We start from the raw sequence: 24,073 nt of genomic DNA, 5'->3' as shown, positions 1-24,073 counted from the left end.
AGCTCAGCGTAGAGACACACGGGGAGCGACAGGAAGGAAACGATTATGCTGTAACTTTAAGGCCAAAATATACAGAACATGCGACAGTGAGGCGAATAAGAGAGCCTCAAACGCTCCTCCCGACAGAAAGAGGCCATCTTGTTCCTTGAATGTCTCGCTCTCTCATAAATATACGGCCACGGGGTGGGATTTGTCCCGCTGGAAATTAATTAGGAATGTACCACTGAGTCCGTGTGATCCTTATTTTTTCTCGTCGCCACCCCTCCTCCTCCTCTTCCTCCTGAGTTCTGTCTCCCGGCCTATTCTCTCAGACGGCAGACATTCCCCTCAGGGTCTCTGAGGGCAGCGGGTTGGGGGGGGGGTTACTGGGGGCCACGGGCCAGCTCCAGTCCTCAGCGACTTGATCCAGAGAGCGGGAGAGTGCGTGAGAAGCGATGTGCGACGCGTAACCAAAAAAAAATAAAAAAATAAAACACACGCAAGCGAGTTCCACAGCGTAATTACGAGCTGCCATTGCACGCAACTGTTCCATTAGCGCCGGCGATTCCCAGCGCGGATGTATAGATAGAAAAGTTTAGCGGTTAGACGGCGTGGCGTGACACAAAAAAAATCAAAGGAGGGAGATTAACGCTTCTTCTTCTAACTTAGATTAATATGGCCAACAGAGAGGCTAATTCAGACCAACAGATCCAGGCCTAAACACTGGATCCGCCTGCGGGAACATGCTAACAATGTGAATGCATATCACACTGCTATATCTAAACTGGTGGTCAGTGGTGCTGGCGCCTACCTTTTGTCTGCTGTCTAGACCCATGTGTTTTCCCTGCTACTGGTACCTTCACTTCCCACCATTCAATGTGTGACACCCCCCCCCCGCCCCCCTGTCATCACCAACAACCGACTCCAGGATCGCTGCACCGCTCTCGTGGCGCTGAGATGGCATTTTCATTCAAAATAAACAATAATTTTGGTTTCTATAACCTCAAAACAAAGATGGATTTGTTGTCGGTTTTTACGACCTGTCTTCCATAAGTAACTGGAGTAAGAGAAAGAAAAACGCTAATAAAACCTCATGTTTTCCATTTGCATATGCAAATACGTGAGTTACTGGCATTTCTACAATCTGTAGGAAATTTTCCGTTAAAACAAATAAAGTTGGGGTTTTTTTTTTTTTATTCGCAGCCTAGCATTTGATATTAATCAACACTTGACTTGATTAAGTCTCACCTCTTGAGGTGGAAGCGCAGGTACTTCAGGACGGTGGGTCCGGGCAGGAAGGTGCAGCTCATGCAGGTGAGCAGCTGCCAGTAGCGGAGGTGTGCAGCGGTGTACGGGGCGGGGGTGTAGCTGGTCTGCTTCACCAGCTGGCAGTAGACCTCGTCGCGAAGGGGCCGCAGGTCCAAGCAGGTCTGCAACACCCCCTGGATGATGGGGACCGGGTCCCGAGCCGACTCCAGCTGCTGCAGACAGTTGAAGAGCTTCACGGCCTCGTCGCGTATGGAGCCGTAGCCTTTCCCGCTGTGGTCTGAGAGGAGGAAGAGGAGGAGGAAGAGCACTTGAGCACTACTTTCCTTTAACCCTTTAGTTTCCTAGTTTAAGCAGCAATAGCAAGAAAAGACATCTTCAAGTGACTTAAATGAAGTCTGATTAATTCAAAATAGCCTATTTGAGAGAGATTGTTTGTTCTTTCCCATTAGTAACAAGCATGAAAGAGTCATGACCTCGACCTTTATGTTTACACTGTTTACACTGTTCATAACACACATAATGCTGCCCAATATGAAGCGTTTCTAACAGATATCTTTATAGTTTTACTTTTTTTAAAACAGTATATTTATTAGCTCATTGCAAACACCTGTTTACATTGCACATTTCTGTTTATCGTGTATTTTAGTGTTAGTGTTGGTTTTCTGTGTATTGAGTCTGGTTTTTGTTCTTTGCACTCTGCATTTCTTTTCGTGCACCAATCCTGTCTTTGTACCAACAATGCTTTATGTGCTTTCAATCGCCCCTTGGGGACAAAAAAGGTTGTTTTTTTAAATTGAATAAGATGCAATTCACTGAAAGACAGCCAGAAAGAAGTTATTTAAGTTGTTATTAGCAGTTATTTTTAATTTTAATATGTGTAAGGAATTTCAATTTACACGAAAACCTAGCTAGAGAGATTGATAGATTGATATATCAATCGATAGATATAGATACCATGGATAGCTGCAGAGATAATTATGGAATAGGTGGTCAAATAGACAGATTTCCAGATAGTTATTCTGCAGACAGCTAACCAGACAATGAGATAGACTTCTGGTTATATACAGTAGATAGCTAGCTGGTAGCTAAATAGACACAGGTAGATCCTCTCTCTGATAATTAATGACATGTACATGTTAAATGCTTACATGTGTGCTCCAGGCTGCCGTAGGGGAAGGGCAGCAGCGGAGCGTACAGGGGGCTCTGGGTGTACTTCAGGATGGGGTTGTGTTGGTAGATGTGCTCCACTACCTCAGGGTGGAACTTATTCTCCTACAGAACAAAAGTGGAGGGGGGGGGGGTCACAATGACATCAGTGGACACAGAAAAACAGAAAATATGCTTTAAATATGCAAACATGGAGCGCAGAAAGTGAGTGGGTGATTGATTGTGTCTGCTTGTCTGGCAGGGGTCGCCGGGGTCGAATTGACTCGGGGTCACGACTCAGCTCTGGCAACTTTCAAAGCAGCAGGAAGGTCAAGTGATGACCCAGCAAAGTGCACCAGCGTGACTGACACGTTGTATTTTATCCACTGGTGTCAATGAGTTGAGTGTGTGTATGTGTGTGTGTGTGTGTGTATGTGTGTGTGTGTGTGTGTGTGTGTGTGTGTGTCCTCTGCTCATCTGAGGATTGATGCCTTCCAGCGGTACAGATGGCTTCCTGCCCCTTGAGCACCTGTTGTTCATTAGAGATGTTGCCCCTGCTCTGGTTCAATTCTTGCACCCTCATCCCTCCTGCCACCCTTCCTCACTGGTTTTAAGCCCCTCTCTTACCCCTCCTCAGTGGGGCAAAGTTGACACATTCTTATGGGGAGATCGGTGCACACTGGTGACAGGCTTGTCTGTTCGAGAAATGTGGGAATTAGATCTGTGGAGATCACGTGCAGCAGGATGCGACATCCAGCACTGATGTGTCTATACTGTGTATACTCGGTTCGGCTATTATATTCTAGCATTTCCTTCGTTTTTCTCCTCAAGTGAGCAGCAGTTCAACATTTTGGAATTTAAACAGCATGACTTCTAGACTTCTATTCTGCAGAGTTTGCGTTTGAATTTTTGTGTGTGTTCATTTACGTTTCTTTACAGCAACAGATAACATCTAGCAAATTTTTGCCTGTCAAAATGCAAAATACCAGGAGTATCTGGATGGCATGGCGGTACTTAAAACGCCAGAAAGGTTGAGTGCGGAACAATAGGCACTTTACACCCTCAACATCCCTCGCCATCTTTGGTTATGTAGCACAAAGGGGAGGGGCTTAGGAGACTAAGTTTGTGAAAATGTCAGCCAAGGAACAGCAACATATAAACTTTAGTACCAATGAAGTACCATTTCCATGAAATGGGGAGCACATTAAAACGTTTGGCAGTTATTTCTGAAAGTGACGTGATATTCATGAACTACACAAGTCAGTGTACATGTGATCAAATTAACTGAAGTATGCAATTGCAATTTCCCCCATAATTCAGTTTCATTTGAGCTGTTTTTAAGTGACAATGGCAATAATTTGTAGGTTTCAGTGCTGCTGCTTCAGACACAGCAGAACGGATCCAGACTAGCGCATTCCCAGTGGCATAAAACCGTTTCCAAGTCTCAGCATTCACGTGAACAAGTGTATGTCCAAGAACATCAGATTTTAGTCTTTCAGAATAAATCATTCCCAGCAATGTGCTGAGCACAGAAATTGCCAGAGGTATAGAATTTTTACAACATCGACCGACGAAGAGTGTATGGAAACTTACATACTGTTAGCATAATGCATGGCTGATTTATGACTCGAGTTGTTCACCCATCTGTTCACAAATCTTGCCAGTCTATCCCTGTCACACACAGTCTCTGGTTGACAGTAAAAGCATAAAACTGCAATCCCTGTATGAATCCTTAAAGGTAAAATGGAATACCCCGTTCACACAAAGCTGTACAGCTCGTTCTCTGTTTCGTTTGCAAAAGCAGTCCTAAGGTAACGCTCAGGAAAGAAAAGACCTGGTCTATTCCAGTGTGTAAAAGTGGACAGACAAAAAGAGAAGATGAGGCTTTGTAGGGAAAAAGCAAAATATTAAATACCGATAAGTTCCCCTTCTGTTCCTCCAGAAGGTATGCCCGGCCCCTCCTGGGGAAGCAGACAGGGGCAAGTAGATTAACCACTCTCTTCCGAGATTAGAGACTCTCATTGAGAGATTATGGAGGCCAAAAGCCAGGGGAAGGACCGCTTATCTGGCCCTGCCGCTTCACGCCAAGCCCTCTTCTGCCAAGACGGCCCCTCTCTCTTCACCCCAGGGGCAGACTGATGCAAGATGAGTCGTCTGTCTGCTCAATAAGATTCCAGCATGTGGGCTCTATAGCAACCCCTGGTCTAAAAATAAGACTGTCTCTTATAAATGCACTCCAGACTAGTTCCACGTGAGAGGGTAGACACAAATCCAACTTTTCCAAGCACCACAGAACTTGAAATACATTTATTTAGGAAAATACTTGAGACCTTTTAAAAGTGAAAGACGGGAAGAGAAGGTTTGGAATGAAACCTGTTTGGTAACAGGGCAAGGGGGAGAGTGTGTGATGTATGATCTACCTCGATGTCCCGAATCAGGAGCTGCGTTGGCGTTTCCACTGGTGCTTTGGTATCAATGATTTTTTGGATGGCACACGCCCAGTGCACAGCCTCGTTGAAGTGCTTGGTGTATAACCTGTAGCAGTGCTTCCGTCCATATACTGTGATGCCCCAGTAACCTGAAAGAAATGCACAAAAAACAAAACCTTAAATATGACTACCACTTGTAATTCAAACAGCACTGCCTCATCGGACAGTGTAATTCTAGTAAAAAGGGGAAGCACTGGACAGCCCACATATCTGGTGTGATTCCCTTTCCCCAACTTCCTTTTTCAGTTTCTCTGAGGATCAAAAGCTGGCCCGAGAGGAACCTCAGACCATGCCGAAACCAAACAAGAACAGTTTCTCTGCAGATAAGCCAGGACAAGAGTCATAACCCTCAGTGGATTTCCTCTCTAGCAACCCTCAACAAAAATGGACACAAAATGAGGGTAAAAAAATTTAAAAACAAAAGTACAGTTGGATCGCATTTGGTGAACGTGCAAAAATGTGTCATTACAGGGGTCAGTGGTAGAGTCTATGAGGTGGATTCTGGGTACAATATGTGTTGTTCTTATTGTGTCTTGAAGTACCAGATTATGTTCACCGGAAAAGGACAACTTGACAATCATTACTTTAACATCTGTTTGTAATATACATATTATAATTATACCAATTCGAGTAATCCGTCAACCCATCCAAGACTCTCATCTGTGGATGTCTTACAATTTCAAGCGTCCCTCTGTATTTAGCATTTTGCCAGAATGATAGTTATTTGAGGCGCTTCCAACCTTTGTCTTAAGAGCTACTTTTTCTCTTACTGCGTCAGAACGAAGGCAAGCTTTTGCATTAACATTAACAAAAGGGCAGTAACCGATGGGGAAACACCAAGACACGGCCAGCTGGACCAAGTGGGTAACTTCATCACTCAGTTGCTCTCACAGTTTTGTCCGCATCTGTCAAGCTGGTCCCGGAGACCCAGCCAAAAGGGCGTTCTTCCTCCCTGTACAGGGGAAGTACTAGACATACCCCAGGCAGCTTGGCCTGAGCTGCTGCCCCATGCCTGTTATCAGACTTTCCTGCTACGTGACTTGGCACCACGTCTCTCTTTGTTTAGGTTCAAATCCTAAACCTAACAGGTTTTACACTGAGATTATGATATGCTGTTACAGCCGCTTCCATCCAGTTTGGTGTATCAACTTTAACTCTGACCACAGAGAGTTGGTGAAGCCAAAGATGGGAGAGGGGAAACAACCAAAAAAATACAGAGGAAGTAAATATTCCGTGCAGCTCTTATTTCTCAGTAGATTAGGAGGAACACAAAGTTGTTAAGTAGTGAAACAGCCAATAATCACAAATTCACTTCTGTCCAGAAAAATCCCCCGCCATACTGAGTTACTAAGCACTTTGGTAAGGTTCATAGATTGATTTCAATGTTATAAATGGTTTCTGGAAGTCACCAGGACTTAATACCTACCACAGGCAGACAGATATTCATAGAGGCCAACATTTTTTTAAACAATACAGGAGGATGTAAACCCTTTGTCTTTGTTTCAAAGGCTTCCCTTTTAATTCTTTAGAACTTTTGCTTCTTACATTGCAGATAAGAAAGGGAGATGCCACCGCTGTGACTTGAATTAACCGTTTTTGTTTTTTTAACTAAATACAACTGGGACTTCCCAAACTTACTCAGAACTTCAGCATTTATGGGAAAGGAAAGAGGATCCAGACGTCATTGTCCACATGAAAACACCTAGAACAACTTTGCAGGCAATTTGGAAAATGCCTCCAAACTACACTGCACTGGGAATTACCTAAATTCTTTCTGGACTCTACAGAGATTACAGACATGAGGGTGAGTCAGCCATGCATCAGCCCGTCTGTGTGCCCCTCACCAGTCTCCTTGTATGTCTGCTTATCTGGCCAGATGACGGAGCAGAGGTTTGTGAGGACCAGCATTCCCAGTCTGCGAGCCCCTTTTTCTGGTCCGCTGTAGTAGTCCAGGGAGTCCTGGCTCAGGACGAACCAGTACCGACGCTGCTTGATCCAGTTGCCTCGCACCTCCCGCAACAGCCACCCTTAAAATAAGATACGCACGTGTCATATGACAACTAAAAACAATCAATCATGTAAATGTAGGGTTAGGGTTCTACCAACAGTAACCCTGTAGGTGTACAGCACCTACAAAAACAAGATGGGCCACAGGTGAGGTTGTTATGTAGCTACTAACCCATATTGCTGCACCATGTCTTCACCAAGAATAATCTACAAGGCATGTGATTGTCCATAAAGTTTGTTGCAGTCTGTATAGGACTGCCTCGATGGGTTAAATAGTAGGGGATAAAAATACAGCCAGCTAATGGCATAGGCATTAAAGCCTGCATGCAGCCAACATAATTACCACTTTAGAGGCTGAGACAGAGAGAGAGAGAGAGAGACAGAGAGACAGAGAGACAGACGGAGAGAGAAAGACAGAGAGAGACAGAGACAGAGAGAGAGAGAGAAACAGTGAGAGAGCAACACACAGCAGCTCATAGCCTTGTTCAATAGTCTTGCCAGGCCTGGCTTGGGTATGTAAGACTTTTGTGTTCTCTGAAGGTCTTGGAAAGGCAGGAACAGCACAGATCTACTGTTCCCAAACCACAGTGACCTTCTTCTCCCCCCTCAGCTATGTGTGCAAAATTTTCCTAATAAATATTTAATCTCAGGATAAATAAACTAGTTTGGCAGAATTCTGTCCTGATGTTGCCTGGAGCGAAAGACAGAAGGATTGAAGAGTCGTTGTAGTGGTGGGGGGAGGTCAGAGTTCATCCAGATGGCTGATGGAGAGGCTGGCAACGTGTCACCTGGACTAGTAGTAAAGGATGGGACCATCTGTGGGGGGCAGGGTACCCCTGTGGAAGTGTGCCACTTGTGGCGTGGCTGTGCTTGTGTGTTCCTATGGCTTGTGCATACACATTTTATTGTGGTTTTAAAGGAACAATTAGGCAATGTCTCTACCCTGTGAAAACGCTAATGACGCCACACTAGCATCACAGTTTCCTCTGTGGTTAGCAAGCTGCTCGCCACCTGTTCGACGACACTCGCTTCGCCTTGCTTTTCCTCCCCGTACTCGCACACTCTATCTACTTTAATCTCCTGTGTTTCTCTTCCCTCCCTGTTTTTATTCTCGCTTCAAAGTGGGGTGAAGCTTAAACTGCTCGACTTAGACTTCAAAATAAAACTAAAGCGACAGGAGGGGTCTGAGGGCTCAGCCTCTCAGGCGGTGCTTCCCTTTTGAGATTGCCTCTGTGTGATATACGTGAAAATGCCTCTATAGGATCTCAATGGTAGGTCTGACCCCGTCATAAACCCACCCAATATAGCCTAAAGCAAAAGCCCTGGATGTACTTAACACCACATCAGAGGGAGGCTGCATCAAAACCCGCTGTGGATATATAAAAACCACGAGGTAAGTCAGGCAGAGGTTGCTGACAGACCGAGCGTGGGACGGCTGAGACACGCTGACCGGGCCAGACGTCGCCTAGAAGGGCATTCCTTGTACATTGACTATGTCTCAGGCATGAGACGCCTCGCAGTGGCTTCTATTTTTTGGGGGGAACTGTGACCAGTGTGATAAGGACAGGAAAAAAGTCCCGAGACTCCCTGTACACCAGCCCCATGGTACCCCATCTGGATCCCATCTCTGTAGCCAGCTAATGCCTCCCCTGGGGGCCATGGCCGGCCCTTAATTTGTTTCATTCGTGACCCCTTGACCCCACAATGCCCTGCCCCCCTAAAACACATTGAGCAAACAATCTCCCTGTGTATTTACATCTCTAAACTGTAAGAGTCTTGTCATTGTCTGAGCACTAAATGAAATTGAAATTGAACTGCTCCATGAGCCTTACCTCAACATCAACATTAATTTTTTTTACCTTTCAATGTTGCCAGTTGAATTAAAATTTTCAATTTAACATTGATTTTATATACAGGGAACCTCCGATTGAACTTTTAACCAACTTCGGAACAAACCATTGGTGGTCTACCTCAGATACCAAGGCAAATCAATATAACCTGAGGATGTCCTGCTGAAAATTCAAATGTACATAATGAGAATTGGAGGGACAATGAAAAGATACTCTTATGTGAAACATATAGGAGTAAATGTAAGGGATTATCCAACACCTGAAGTGTGTAACTGTCCAAGTGAAGGGTGCCGACAAAAACCTGAAAACCCAAATAATGACCTAAGGAAAGTAGCTGTCCTCAGTTTTGGAGGGAAACTCGTTTGACAGCAAGACCAGTGCTGAAAGGGTCCAGCTGTAGTCAGTGACAGGGGGTGGGGGTGGGGGTGAGGGGGAGCCACCAGCCTGAGGCAAATATGCTGTCAGAATTAGAATTGGAGTTCTGGGATTTTATTGCTCCCTATCAGTAACACGCCACGAATAAATAAATAAAACCCTGAAATATCTCATGAGGTCATTTCTGGAAGCATCAGACACCTCTGATAGCGCTCCCGGTGCCAGTAGCCATGGTTTTCATGAGGTGGGAGCAGAGAGGGGGTGGAAGCAGCTGTGGGCCACTTGTGGACAGAGCGTGGCCGGCCGTGGAGACGATAGCGCTACAGCTGTCTTAGGGTTATTATAAGTACTGTTTAATGTATGGGCAGTTCTGAATGGTGTTTTTGTATTAATATAAAGCGAGTGAACGCTTTGGATCCAGAACCTGACTCACTGAATGGGTTAGGATGTTTGCATGCTGTTCAAAAACACCTCTGCGTTCAAAATGTTCCACAGTGTTCCCCCCCCCCCAACGAAAGAACACATGCATTTAGTCAAGAGGAAGACCAGATGGCGTCTGGGGGCCGGGCTCACCTTTGACCAGCAGCTCGGGCTCTTCCTCCAAACCGTTCTTATTCTTCTCGATGATGAGGCTCTTCATCTCTTCAGGCGCTCCGGACACAGTGTGCCTACGAGGGGGGGGGGGGGGGACAGAGGAGCAGAATGTAAATAACTCCCCCAGTCTTCCCCTGACTACTCCATCTCATTGGATGGCTAATTGGCACAGCTGACTGTGACCCCCCCCCATCCTCATCCTCTAAAGTGACATCGTGCCAACTACCAGCCTGTCTGACACTCTAGGGAGTGATGGGGGGGGGGGGTCACACTTTCTCTAGCAGCACACAGATTGTCCTCACACTGATACACGCATACCGCGCCACTGCGGACAGCTCGGCTCTCTTTTATCGCTTCGGCCGCAGAGCCACTGAAAATAAACGTGACAGAACGACGCCGACCGGCGAGCCGGCTCACGCTGGTCAGAGGGAGAGCGGGGGCCCTCAGGAGGTCACGGCATCGGAGAGTTAAAACCAACATCAAAAACATCTGTAAATCTGCTGAACCGCTGTTCGCTCTTTGCCTCCTGAACGCCTCGTGATCGTGTCTACAGCTACCGCAGTCCTGACAGGCAACTCCAAACTTTGTTATCTTAGGCTAAGGCCCATTTCCAGTCTATTAGATTGTTTGGACGGATTATCTCTCCTCATTTGTTTATCTAATTACTAGTTTATTTTCTCTATTTCCAGGGTCGATTTAGCACGTAAGCTACAAACCCCTTCTTCCTTCCTTCCTGTCCTCCTCCTCCTCCAGGGTTTACAGCACAGGAAATGAACAAAGCCCTCCATCCAAGGGATATTTGGCCTCTAGTTACCAACTCCTCCACCTCTGATTTATGTTGGCACTGATGTGATAATTCCTGAGAGCTCATCCTCACGGAAGGAAGAAATAATCAATGGAACTCTTATCTACTTTGACTCAGCTTACACGACTGCAGAAGTCCTTTCCCATTCTTTCTTTTTTTGAGCTCTCTGACCTGATTCTGTTTCATATGGTGGTTGATCAGGTTGACCTTTATGGCATACAGCGCTGCCACTAACATTTATCTTATTGATCGCTTAATCAAACAGTCTAAAAAAAAATGTCCCAAAGCCAAAGAGTGACCTCTTACAGTGTTTAAAACAATCCAGAATCTGAAAAGGCTGTTCATTTATTATCATTAATGACAAAGAAAAGCAAGAAATCCTTACATTTAAAGAGTTGTAATTTGGGATATACGTATGCAGATGACATCATCGATTATGTGACTCACTTCTCAAAAACACAGGAGTCCATAGATTTGTTACTTCAAGTGCATGCAGTGTATCCGAGGAGGGAGGTCATTACACCACAGAGTCAGGTCATCCTCACTTACATGAAAAGGTTTAAAAAAAAAGACGGATGTTGCTCAGAAGAAAGCCTCTCCAAAAACTCGTTTCACCATCTCTGAACAAACTATTCTTCAAAATAAGGATGTGAAAAGCTTCAGAAGTCAAGTTGTTCCTGTCAGACCTAAACCATCATGGTAACACCCAGCAAAAAGGTGCAGAAGGTTCACAGGCTACATGTTCATCTTAAAAATCTAATTCAATCAAAATCTTTGGATCAACCAACCGATTTAAATCAACCAATCACGGCTGCTCTGCCGACACGGCCGTCATACAGAGTCCATTACATCTCAATGCACACAATTTGCTTGCCTTATAAAATATACCCGCGGTGGTTTATCGTGACTGACTGGCATCTAATTTAAGCCCAAGTTCAGATGCAGTGAAACTCTATATTGTGGGCATGTTTGTCTGCATGCTTGTGTGTGTGTGTGTGTGTGTGTGTGTGTGTGTGTGTGTGTGTGTGTGTGTGTGTGTGTGTCTGTGTCTGCTGGTTCAGGGGCATCATCGGAAAACAGAAATGAGAAGGAGCGAGAGTCGGGATCCTGTCACGTTATCCTCACCAGGCCATAATACTTGGGTCGGACTGCCGGCTGCAGCGGCAGCCCTCGGGGACTTCTGATAGTCCCTGGATATACAGATCCCACGTATAGGCATTAAAATAAACGCAGGAATGTGACAACATCCCTTATTTTAGGGATGTTAATAACCCCTGCTGCATAACCCAGATATGCATGCAGACAGAACGTTGGTCAGTATGTGGCCAGGATGATAGACGGATCTGGCTCAGCTGGAGAATATGGACCTCCGTGCACAGCAGGAGTGTCAATATTATCGTTCACTATTGTTTGCTGGATTGTTTTTTTTTAGTTTTTTTTAATCCACATCTTGATTATTTATTCTATATATTTCAATGCATTTCAACATTTCCCAAAGGAACAGTCAGAAAAATCAAACAGTATCAGCTTTAGCTTCAAGGCTGCAGGAGAAACACAAAAACACGACTCCATGCACTTCCAGTAAAACTCTCTCGTGTGTCCTGAGCTTCAAACGCACTCAGAGCCTCGTGGAATAACATCGGCATGACATAAATAACCTTCTACTTTCTTTGGTGTGGAATGCTTATTGTGGAATAAAACCTCCACCTGTTTGGAATATTCTACAGGTAAACAGGTTAAAATGATAGCAGGTGACAGAAATGTGACGTGGCATCAAACGTGTCGTTTGTCGGCGAGAAAGGGGGAGGTGGGGGCGGCAAGATCCTCTGCACGACTGTAGAAAGTACATCGCTTCATTAGCTTTGGGATGCATAATAAAAAGATTATCTTTCATGCACTTCCTGAGGAAATTATTCCACTCAGTTTTTCAGTTTGGTGCCAACTTCTCTGGGATCAGGGTTGTAAAAAGATGGCTGACGAATAAAGAGAACTCCATGTGACGCAGCTCGGGGGCGAGCGTTTAAGCGCTGTTGATGTGGGGATTTTGGGCTCGCTGTACAGCTGTACAGCAGCACTACAACCCCCACCTTCCCACAAACCCCCCCCCCCCATACACCTCCTCCTCCCATCACATATTCCCAGAAGTCCCAGCAGAAGGCGTGACAGTGGGGCTTTCAGTGGGCAACTTCCTGTAGAGCGCAGGAAGCAATTTGACATGGGGATTAGACAGCATGGAGAACAGCCCGAGTGAACATCTTCAGACGTCTGCGCCCGCCCCCCCCCCAATGCGCCCCCCCCCCTCCAGGAATGGGCATCAGGGATGACAAAGGAGGAGGAACATCCTTTAAATGTCACACAACTCAAACATAGGAGCATGAAATGTGTTGGAAAAATCAGATGAATTACTTTCACGCCGTGTTTTTTTGGGGTCCTGTGCGAGACGCCGACGCCGAGCAGAAAGTTTCTGTTCCACAAAGGAGTTGGCAAAAGAAAAGGGGGGATACGTGCTGCACGACAAAGACGGATAGCGCCTTCATAAATGTGCGTAAACGAGATCCAAAAAGCTTAAACACGAGCCGCCTGGATCGCAGCTGCCCCACAGAGCAGCAGAAAAGAAAGTCATGACATCAAAAGTCAAAAGAGGAAACATGATTTGAGGAAGGGGATTATTTCCCTGTTCATGAAACCACAAATATGATTCTATAATCAAGCACATATTTACATCCTGCGCATGAAAGTCCGTTACTGGCCGTCACCGCCGCTAGTTTGCGTGCAAACTATTTTCTCAAATGTCACGCAACAAAGAGCGTATGGCAGTAAAAACACGGCTTATCAGGTTTAACAGATTAAAAGTGTAATTGGGATTGGACAACATACTTGATAAAGGTGCTCATCTGGATGCAAAACTATTTAACCCCCATTGTATGGTTTGGTTTATTGTCAAAACAGACTCTTATGAGGGATGCTATTGTGGCGGGTGTAATAATTTAGAGTTTAAGTTTGATTAAAAGCAATGTTTTGTGCTGCAAGTGAAAAAATCTGCTGTATTGAGCCGATTAATCTCTTCCAGTATGATGTAGTTAGTGACAACACCTGATGAAAACTATTTTGACATAAAACTGGATAAGCTTTTTTTTTTTTTTTTTTTTTTAAGGTGCAACAACACAGCCGAGTCAAGGAGAGACGAGTCACATCCAGTGTAAATCGGCCTCATTCGTGAGGTAGCAGCGAGTGGAGGAAATGAATTTACTTCATCTTAAAGCCGTTGAACTCAAAGTTGTTGGATTTTAGCCACCTGACGGCAAACTTTTGACTCTGTTTGGTCTACCGGGATTAAGAGATTAGTAAAAGAACAGCATTTATTGTTCAAAGTCCAAAATAATTCATCAATGAATAGCGCTGCTCTGCCAAATTTAAAAAAAAAAGATATCAGCTTGCGTGAAATGAGGTCACCCCAGCAGCTTTTCTCTGGCGCTGACAGTGACGGTGACACATAAATCCAGCAAGACTTAAGCAGAACAATAACTTGATTAGTTTATCTGTCTGGAAGGGGGGGAATGGGGGTGTAATTGATTTTCAGTCTGGGGTCGAATCAAAATGGCGACACACTAATTAAAGTCAGAAAAGCAGCGTCCTTGCTCCCGGGTTGCTTTGACCGCAGTGGACACAGTGGAAATGCATTCCGGCGCACAAAGCGGGTCCTTGTGACCGCAAGAAAAAAAAAGTCGCAAACAAATGATTGTGGTGCAGATGTGACTTCAAACGGGGGCCGCCTGTTTGTTGTTGTCCAGCCTGGAACTCTGTACATAAATCACAGCCGTGTACATAAACAGTTCAGCATCAGATGCTATGAATAAGTAACCCCAGGGGGGGTGATGTGGGGGGGGGATCCGCCACTTAAATAACTTAGTGAACTATAAATCTTAATTCTTTTTCATCATGGGGAAATCCACTAAAATACAGCATTTCTTGAGTCAAGCTCCTCATCCTCCATGATGATGATGATGATGGCGTTCACTCATATTAGTCTGTTTAGATATCACCAAAGGAAGTGATGTCATTCCTCTGAAGCCAATGAGGTTAATTGTACTTGGAAGCAGAAGAAAGAGGACATTAAAATTTAGCGATACGAAAAATTAAGATAACAGACAAATCAATTACCGATTCTAATCTAAAATCTTCAGATTAACCTGTATTAAAAAAGTAAATCTGTCGACGTATTTAATTAAAATACACCGTGCTGATGTGGAGCATTAAATAAGTGGCTCCTCTCTGGATCCTCTCTGCTGTGCACAGACCGGCTGCAGGGCCTCTGGCTGAGGCTGAGCTGGTGGGAAAATGGGAATGTGGTGATTAAGACTGGGCCTATATGACCTCCTAGCTAAAAATACGCTGTTTACGCAAGACCACTGCCAAGAAACTCTGGAGTCGGCAGAGGGGAGAGAGGAAAAAGTCATGTTTTCAGAAAGGATGACGGGGGGGGGGTGGGATGGAGTCTTTGAGTGAGGATGCTTTATGACACACTGTAAATGACTCCCCCAAGTTTAAACCAAGTCACCCAATTATCACTTCTAAAACACCTTTGCGTTTCATGCGTGAGAGCACATTTGCAAAATCACGTGCAAAAAAACCCAAAAAAAACGCTTTTGGAACGCCGGTCCAGTGAGACGGCAGAGAGGAAAGAGAGGATGGAGAAATCTTTGCTTGTCGCTTCTGGTACAGTTTGTACTTTACTCTGGCTCCTCTATAAGAAGAAGTCAAAGCAGGGGGATGAAAAAACAGTGATGATGTAAGCCAGATCTGTGTGTGTGTGTGTGTGTGCGCGCGCGCACAGCAGGAGCCAGCCAGCTGCTTGGCACCTTACACCGGGATAGACAGGCGGTGGAAAACTTGCAGAGATCCGTCCATCATCCGCTCCCCCCTCCGTCAGCTCTAACCTGCACCGGACGGAGGTCTGCGCGCAGAAAAATCCACGACTGCATTCCAGAAATAGCCCAAACTAATATTATCCTTTTAAACCTCTGGTCTCGTCACTTTCTCCGCCACACATCAGCAGGCATAGATGTTGGGGTTTTGTTTTGTTTTTTTCCTCTTCAACCACGAGTTTAAAACATAATAATCTGCTGTTACCATAGTGTGTTTGATGCACTGCAGAATTATGGGAAGTCCAAACTTCATTTTCTTGATTCATAGTTGAGGAAAAGGTGCACAAGTTCTGGTTACGAATGTGTGATAATCACACGAGTCATGAATCTGTGCTTCACTGTCGACTTTATAAGCTCTTGATTCTCTTCTTGGCTCAGCCAGCGACCTCGGCTATATCCTGGGTTTTTTTTATATGATTTATTTCTAGGTAATTTTAAACCATGAATTATTATTTTTTGTCTCCGGGCAGGAGATGAGCCACCAGACACTCCCAGAGGCGTGTTATGAAAATAATTTTAAACGACAGGAGATTTTTTTTTTTTGATTGTGTCAGTGTTTAAAAAAAAAAGAAAAAAAGTGTTGCTTTATGGGAAACCATGCCCAATCCTGAGCGAATGTGACTGCCGTTGCTGTTTGTTTAATCTAAATCACGTCAGGTGACTCAAAAGGGAATAATCCAATAATGACTCTGACAACTTTTTGATTGTGAAGTAGAGTAAATACTGCCACTGAGGCCAAACCATCCTACTTTAGTTTGACCTGCGCCTCACCCCGACGCAAAGTTCACTCGTTTGTGTGTGTGAGTGTGTGTGTGTGTGTGTGTGTGTGTGTGTGTGTGTGTGTGTGTGTGTGTGTGTGTTTGTGTGTGCTGTAATTATATATTAAAACACCTTATCTGTAAATGTAAACTTGGATCTGCTCCAAAATAAAGGCGTTCTCCTTTTGGCCCAACCCTGCCACCACATTCAGTCACTGGGTAAGTTCCCTGTAACAAGCCATCCTACTACCTGAGGTTAAGATAATACGCAATTGTATGTATGAATTCTGGGAGTTGGTGTTTACCCACCGGGCTATTTTTAACACAGCTGGGCCTCCTTAATCGTGTCACGCCTCGCCGTCAGATGAATTATCTGAGCGTCACCATGTTAACCTCCTTCTGGTGAGACAAAACAGGAATCTCCAACGTGATTCGAACTAACAGTCGAGATCAACGCTTGGGTCTTGACGCTCCCTGCTTGTAACATGAGACGGATGATGAATTGATATGTCACTAGTGGCTGCATCACAATGGCCTTACTTATCAGAACCTGGCTCTCCGCTTTACGGCTGAAGGTCTGGGTGTGTCCCCACCGCCGCCGCCGCCGCCGTCGGCCGGGCGCTGCCTTCTGTAATCTCTGCGCTGACCGTGAAGATTACAGCCGCGCTTGTTAACTCACTCCTTTCAAAATCGGTGGCTAATCACGGCGTGTGGCCTGAAGCCGATTCCACTATACTGTAAAGGTGACACACATACTGCACCTACACACACACACAGGAGTCACACCTATTATAGGAGTGCTGCTGAGGTAAGACTGAGTCACCAACTCCAGATAGCCAGCCTGCCTTCCCCCCCCCCTACAAACTTCACCTCCTACACTTCCTGGAGCGGCTCTTGTCTCTGTCGAGAATTGTCGCAGCCCTTTGCCAATTCATTCTCGCCTCGGACGGTCCTGCACGTCGACCGTCGTGACTCATGAGCCAGCAAAACTAAAAACTACAGTAGAGATTGTGTGTGAGGAACAGAGGTGGGGGGAGAAGTGTGTGTGTGTGTGTGTGTGTGTTGAGAGTGATAAGGGCACAATGCCAGAGGGAGACAGGAGCAGAGCCTGCCTACATCACTGTCTGAGATCACAGCCCTGCACTAATCGTCTGGATCAAGCCCCTCATGAATCGACCCTTTTCATTGGCTCTGGCATTCACTTATTAACCACATGACTGTTTGAATTTCATTATCCATGAGCAGCATAATGGCTCCTTGTAATCCTTTGTGTGTGTGTGTGTGTGTGTGTGTGTGTGTGTGTGTGTGTGTGAGTGTGTGTGTGTGTGTGTGTGTGTGTAAGTGTGTGTGAACCCATCAAACTAACAACGTGAGTGGATTTGCTGGCGTTCACCTGACTTCTCGCCTGAAGATCGACGTATTATTGGACGAGAGCCGATGCCAAACTTCCAACGTCAAAAAATGTGAAGTTAATGAGTGAAAACTGACAGATGTGGACGATACAAAACGTGTCCGCAACGCTCGCCTGAGCTCACATGTGATCAGGTGTGTGTGTGTGTGTGGATGTGGGATTCGACACGTGTGTGTCGGTCGGACACATGAGCGCAGCCCCATGAGATAACATGAGGTTTGGAAGCAGGGAAAGATCAAGTGAATGACCTTTTGCTTTTACAGAGAAGTAACGTATAGATTCCCAGCGGTCAGAGGAAGTAGAAAAGTAAAATACGGAACTACAACTTCCCCAAATTTTAATTTGGGTTTTTTTTTAACTTTCCTTACCCGTTTGTTCCATTGGCTGTACGAGTTGGTTGAGAAACAGTGACTTCAGTGGGGCTCTGTAAGAGAGAGAGAATATGTCAAATATATAATAATGCAACACAAACAACAGCCTGTCCTTACAGCTAATCGACATATTGGAGTGACCCCTCAATAATTCGCCTTCAAAGGCGGTATTACTGTACTGCATGCGGCCGATCCTGGCAGTCGGGGCACATAGCTGATCTGTTCCTGTAACGCTTGGCTTTCACATTGTAAGGGGGTGGGCTGGTGGACAGAAAAATGGCATGCAAAACAGCCCCATTTAAAATAAGAGTGGGGAGCAGAGGAATGGTTGCGTGCACCCCAACCAGCAGGCCTAAAGCTACTTAAACTACCTTTTCAGTGCACATTTCTTACAGCGTGACAAGTCGTACAGCAGAATGATGTGGACTTATGTTGATTATCTCGTGAAAACATTCGCAAATCTTGCACAAATTACTAACTAAATGTTTGAGAAGCAATCTGGACTCCAAGCCAGCTAAGTCCTATCAGATTGCATTACCTTTTTTCTGCAAGTTTTGGGGTTTTTTTTCTTTTGCATGGAAACTTGTGCAAGTGCTTCTCCTGATTAGGAGTGGGGGCTGCCACTGAAAGACGTAAAATCTAATTTTACGGGTGGAACAATGAACTTTTCATTCCCGGGGACTCTCCTGTTGAGCAGAAGATGGGAAAGGATGTTTTCTTTCACGGCCGTTCGGGGGCCCCTAGATTTTTCAACCTGACCTTGGAAAACCCCATCAGACATCAGAGCTCGCCTGTGTGCGATTTGGAGCGGTTCCCCGGCGTGCGGGGCAACGCTGTGTGTCCCCGTGGCCTGATTTGTTGTCTCTGCGAGCCGCATCCTTGAGCCAGCTCCTGTGGCGGCCACAGCCCAGCTTAGGGGATGTTGGCCCACCTGAAACACTATCCAGGTCAGGTCTGGGCGCCTCACAGTTCACACACCACACTTTACTACTGGGCAAACTGACCTAAGTATAGCCCTGCAAAAAAAAAAAAAAGCCTACTGCTTCTTTTTGGATGAATCAAAAATAACAAAGCATATTTATAAGGTTGCATTGAGTCTGGATTATATTTATGAGGTAGACAGACAAGGAAGTAATTAAGATAAATTAGATATAAGTCAACGATAACTGGATGGTGAAAACAGCTTGTGATGGTGATTTTGGGTTTATGGTCATATGGCCTGTCTGTTGGCCATAAATTATTAATTACAGACTGGACTGGAAGTGACGCATCAATCTGACTGTCATATAAACAAATCGGAATCTACATGAGCTAATGAGTCAGGTAGATCAAGAAAGAATATTTGGAGTAATTTATAATATACGGAAAATTAGCTTTCCGATGGATTTAACGACCTGTGGGATGAGGAAGGATAGCGTGCGCTGCACAGCCCTGGCAGAGACTCTTCCCCTTTGGATGGGCAAAGGATGAGTCACTCCAGACCAGGGAAGAGGAGGGAAAGCGGGAACGATGCCGTGATGAGTTCGTTCCGTGGCTGCCATAGCCCCCCCACCCATCCACCTCCCCTCACACCCCCACCTCCAAAGTCTTCTCTCTCGCTCCCTTCAGCTCTCCTGGGAGGCTGAGTAACCAGAAGGAAATGCTTGGGCTCAGCCAGTGTCGGCCTGAAGACCAGATGTGTGGCCTGGAGGTGGTGAGGCAGAGACGCAACGGAAACCAAACAGAAACCGGCGTACCGTCACGTCTGTGAAGACAGAGGGCGCTAGCGGCAGTCGACAGGGTCCCGCTGGACGGCGTCCTGTTCGGTTCGAGTGACGCGACTTGGCTTACGACTAAATGAGGTGGTTGACGGTGACTTGACGATTCACAGAAACTGAATGAAGTTTCAGTGGAACCACAGAGAGAATGACAGATGTCCCGTCCTAAAATTAGTGCCTTGCTGTCCCAACACTGGAGGCATTCAGCTCGGTGTGACTGTTTGGGCAGCTGTTGGGGAGCAGTTTCTTTGAATGGGGACTGTAAACACACGGGGAAACGCTTCGGACACGGCCCCTGTGGACTCATGGGTAAACCTACACAAGAACCAACACTGACTCATCACCCCGACCTCAGCAAAGGGAGTCCTGGCAAAGACGAGTCAGTCGCCTATGGTTTTGGTTCGGTGGATGAGTCGCGTAGTGGCGCCCCTCTGGCAGACGGTTGAAAAGCGAAGCGGGGAGATCAGGGTGTTGTTAGACGGTGACTCCCCCAGACCCTGTGGGTTAAGTGTAGTCATCCCTGGCAGGAATTGGATGGAGGTCTACTAAATGGAGCGATTCAGTGTTACGTACACCCAGTGAAGTCTGACCTGCTGTGTGAACATGTGGCTTGTCAAGCTGTGGACAAAATTAAGCTCTTTGGGTAAATGATGGCGCGAAGCCCTGTGGGGTTTTCCCTGGGAACCGCTGTGGACCGTCCTACAACCCTACACCCCCACCCCACCCATGTGTGGACGTCACAGAAAGCCAAACAGCACCAGTTAGATCTCTATGTTCTCAGAGGAGGGGCTCTGGGGAGCCGGGTGAATTTCATTGGCTGAGAGTAGGTCAACTGATGGTATTGGCTTACAATGCTTCAGCTGTGGGGTTAATTATTGGCTCAGTGAACTATTGACAAACAGAATAAACAAATACAAAATAAAACAAAAAAGTAATAGGATTTGTGGAAGTGGATCGATGGGGAATCAATAAGGATGAACTCACCACAAAGTCCCAGAAAAAAGCTTTTCGCCTTTAGTAACTGAAATTTCTAAGCATAAATTCATGAATCTTGATGGATCACTTGTTTTACTTTGTTACTGCTCCAGATTTGCCGCATTTAAATACGTTTTCAGAGCGGACAGATCGGCTTGTAAATTCTGCTTCCAGGGTTACGAGTTTGATTTTGGGCCTTGGGGGTTCCTCTCTCTACTGGTTCCCATTCTAGTTTTAACAAGGGATCCAACAAAAGTTACTGCATCTCACTGAAAAAGGCCACCAGAAATCTCCTTTGGGACATGTTACAATGATCTTGTATAGATCCTGAATGCGGAGCACAGTTGGGCTCCTTTAGACCCCCGATGGCCGAGCAGATGGCACATTATGTCCAGGACAGCGATGTTTGCCATGATGAATAGTACAACACCTCCACGGATACCCCTGAGCGACAGATGTTGCTCTTATCTGGCGGCTGCTGGCGCGGTTAAATTTCTGTTGAGGCAATAACTGGTAAAACTTTATCTGTTCCCAACGTTAATATGCAAATCGTTGTAGTGTGGCACTGGTTGTTTGCAAGCAGACAGATAGGCTAATAAATAAATGAACAGTCCATGCAAGGATTGGCTCCTGGGGGTGTTTCTTTCATGATCGTGTCTCAGCAGCAAAGAACACCTAGCCACAGTCGAAGGGTAAAAGATATTTCTCCTCCAAACGGATATTCAAGGGTGGACTTTTCTAAGAGACTGTAAGTAAAGAGCTGTATGTTGGGTCATACAGATACAGCCTACCTCAATTCAAGGCAACAATGCCCGCTCACAAGTGGGTGGACAATGCTGAACTCTCTGTGCCTGATCAGATGACTGACATTACAGAGAAGACAAGGCCACAGTCTTATTTGCGATTGAGGGAAACGGAGGCCAAACACACAGGATCACTTCAACGCACTGTGTTTTACTGCTTGCATCAGAATGAGTGTGTGTGTGTGTGTGTGTGTGTGTGTGTGTGTGTGTGTGTGTGTGTGTGTGTGTGTGTGTGTGTGTGTGTGTGTGTGTGTGAGTGATTGCTCAATGTTGCCCGAGCTGCCTAAACAGTGTAAACCTGAACTTCAAACCGGCCAGTGCTAGTAGGGCATTCTCTCCAAGAGCGTAAAAGGAGGCTTGCTGCACAGAACAGGTTGATGATTCCTGCAGATGGTAAAACCTGCAGGTTCCATCTGAATTGGCCACCTCGCAGTATAAACGTCTAGTGCATATTTGCACATTTCAAACCACCATATTTATTTTTTCTAGTACAGCATCCATTTAGGTGTGCACGAAATTGAAGCTATATGCCAAAGTTCACGTTATATAACGTGCAAGACCATTTAGACGGGTTTTCCCAACTCTTTCAATGCAAATAATTCTTGTGAAATTGTGCAAGATGTTGTGAATGCAAAGTGAACAACTCGTGCACATGAGTCGCTGTTGAGTGCAGGTGGAGGATTTTTTTTTTTTTTTTTTTTTTTTTTTTTTACCCGTCCGTTGGGAGTCAAGTCCTCCTTGTTGCGCAATTCAAAAGACTCTTCCTCCTCTTTCTCCCCATAGTCCCGTCCGAGCAAACTGAAGCCCTGCCTGCAGCACAGAAACCAGCAAAGTCCTTGCAACGGCATTCAAATGAGGTTAAGAGAGTCCTCTTCTGCAATCCAGGTCGCGTAAAACACCACTAGACGTGTTTCCTCGGGCCGCCGCGAGTAAGTCCCACAGATGTTCGAGGGCATATGGGACACCCTCTCCATAGGTATCCAGCAGGGAGGATGAAGCCTATCATAGGCGGAATCTCTTCCTTCTGCCCAGGATCATTGGGAAAGTCACCTAATTGTACATGACAGCAGTCACGCTCCAACAAAACCGAAAGAATATCGGTTCAAGCCAAATCCTCTCCTCTCCGGGACTCCCAGGTGATTTGTTAGCGAGGAAAAGTTACGAAAAAAAGAAAGAAAAAAGTCGACACGTTTAGTTTATGAATCTGACGCTTCACTCTCAAAGAACAACGAACCGAACTTTCACGATGAAAGCGTCTCTGTTTCTGTCGGCGTTCGCGTACAAACGATTGATATCGGACGCGACAGCGGAGCTCCGTCGCTGTCGTGACCGTCTGTCGCTGGAGTTTGAACAAAAGCGTGCTGCAGCTGAGAGGGCATAGAGTGGGACGGGAGGACACGCCCATTACAGCGCGGCTGCACTCTGATTGGCTCAAGGCAGACACTCCCCGGATTGACACGCCTACGGTGCACGCCCCTCCGCACTGACAAAGCCCCATACATCGACTGATAACAGGACCATGATGTCTCTGTAGTAATCGTTTGTAAGGTTTTTTTTTTTTAAAACGCCATGTTTACAGCTGTGGGACTTATAATATTTTTATATTACAAAAATATATGAAAATAAGAATATATGTGTAATTAATGCAGTAATGAATGTCTCAACTGCAGTCATGCAACCAACCTGCTGAATCTAATGAGTAAAAGAACACCTTAGGTTTTCAAAACATGCCATCAAATTCTATCATAGTGTTGGAACTGCTAAAAAATTATGAATTTCGGGGAAACGATCCCAAATACTCTGTGGGTGTATATACAAGGTCTTTATCAGGTTAGACAAACCTGTAGGGTGCAACATCATTTAACAATCTATTTTATTTTTGAAATTAGATTAAGATTACTGCAGTTTTAAGAATTCATTGGGAGTATAACATAAGGGTAAGCATGTTCCATATGGATTTGACATCTTATTGTGAATCCAGTTTGTAGCAAGTTCCAAAATCCCTGGAAATGTGTTCTATACTAAAAAGAACTCAAATGAATAGTGAAGTCATTTAACTTTATGAACGAATAGTCCAATCACAATCTAATGCTGTGGCTAGAAAAAAAACAACTAATGAGCTTCATGAAGTCATGTGCCTCCATAAGGTTTAAATTTAGTACAACTCCTAAAAGTGAGATTCAGAATTTTAGACATGCTGAAAAGAAAGAGCACTTAGCTTCTAGAAGTGGATAGCCACACAATAAAAGGATGAAAGGTCCTAAATAAAAGAATGGGAACAGCTTGTTGTGACTCAAGGATGAGACCGCTGGTGCTTACATCCTAAAACAACTCTTACACCTAAACTTTATAATAACACAGTCAGGTTCACTGAACTGAGGAAAAAAGTGGGACAAATCTTGGATCAGATTAAGAAATAGTGGCAAGAAACAGCAAAGCTAACAGAACATGAAATCAATGAAAATCTGTCAAGGGACCCTGTTGAAATGTCTAAGCCTCTCATCCACCCATTACTGCCCTTTTCTCTGAGAGTCAAAAGGACTTGACTTCATTGGACGT

The 24,073-nt window shown here is 45.3% G+C and overlaps 1 protein-coding gene across 2 annotated transcripts in view; it reads right to left on the bottom strand.

Annotated features, from left to right (window-relative positions):
• Positions 1–22,847, bottom strand: part of plekhh3 (pleckstrin homology, MyTH4 and FERM domain containing H3) — a 29,049-nt gene extending 6,202 nt beyond the window's left edge. Inside the window, exons 1-7 of one of the 2 annotated variants that reach the window (XM_068335937.1) lie at positions 22,228–22,847; positions 17,977–18,032; positions 9,689–9,783; positions 6,728–6,910; positions 4,815–4,972; positions 2,397–2,520; positions 1,228–1,525 (exon numbers count right to left, since the gene is read on the bottom strand). In XM_068335937.1, the coding sequence (XP_068192038.1) occupies positions 1,228–1,525; positions 2,397–2,520; positions 4,815–4,972; positions 6,728–6,910; positions 9,689–9,783; positions 17,977–18,032; positions 22,228–22,362 (1,049 nt within the window). In that variant the 5' untranslated portion in view covers positions 22,363–22,847. Of the gene's footprint in view, positions 1–1,227; positions 1,526–2,396; positions 2,521–4,814; positions 4,973–6,646; positions 6,911–9,688; positions 9,784–17,976; positions 18,033–22,227 lie in introns of those variants that run through there. The other variant, XM_068335938.1, reaches the window with a different exon arrangement.
• Between the last annotated feature and the right edge of the window lie 1,226 nt (positions 22,848–24,073).

The sequence above is a fragment of the Antennarius striatus genome, chromosome 16, assembly GCF_040054535.1.
Source record: "Antennarius striatus isolate MH-2024 chromosome 16, ASM4005453v1, whole genome shotgun sequence".
Classification (NCBI taxonomy): Eukaryota; Metazoa; Chordata; class Actinopteri; order Lophiiformes; family Antennariidae; genus Antennarius; species Antennarius striatus.
Note: the sequence above shows the minus strand (reverse complement) of the source record. Positions and strands in the feature narration are given on the sequence as shown.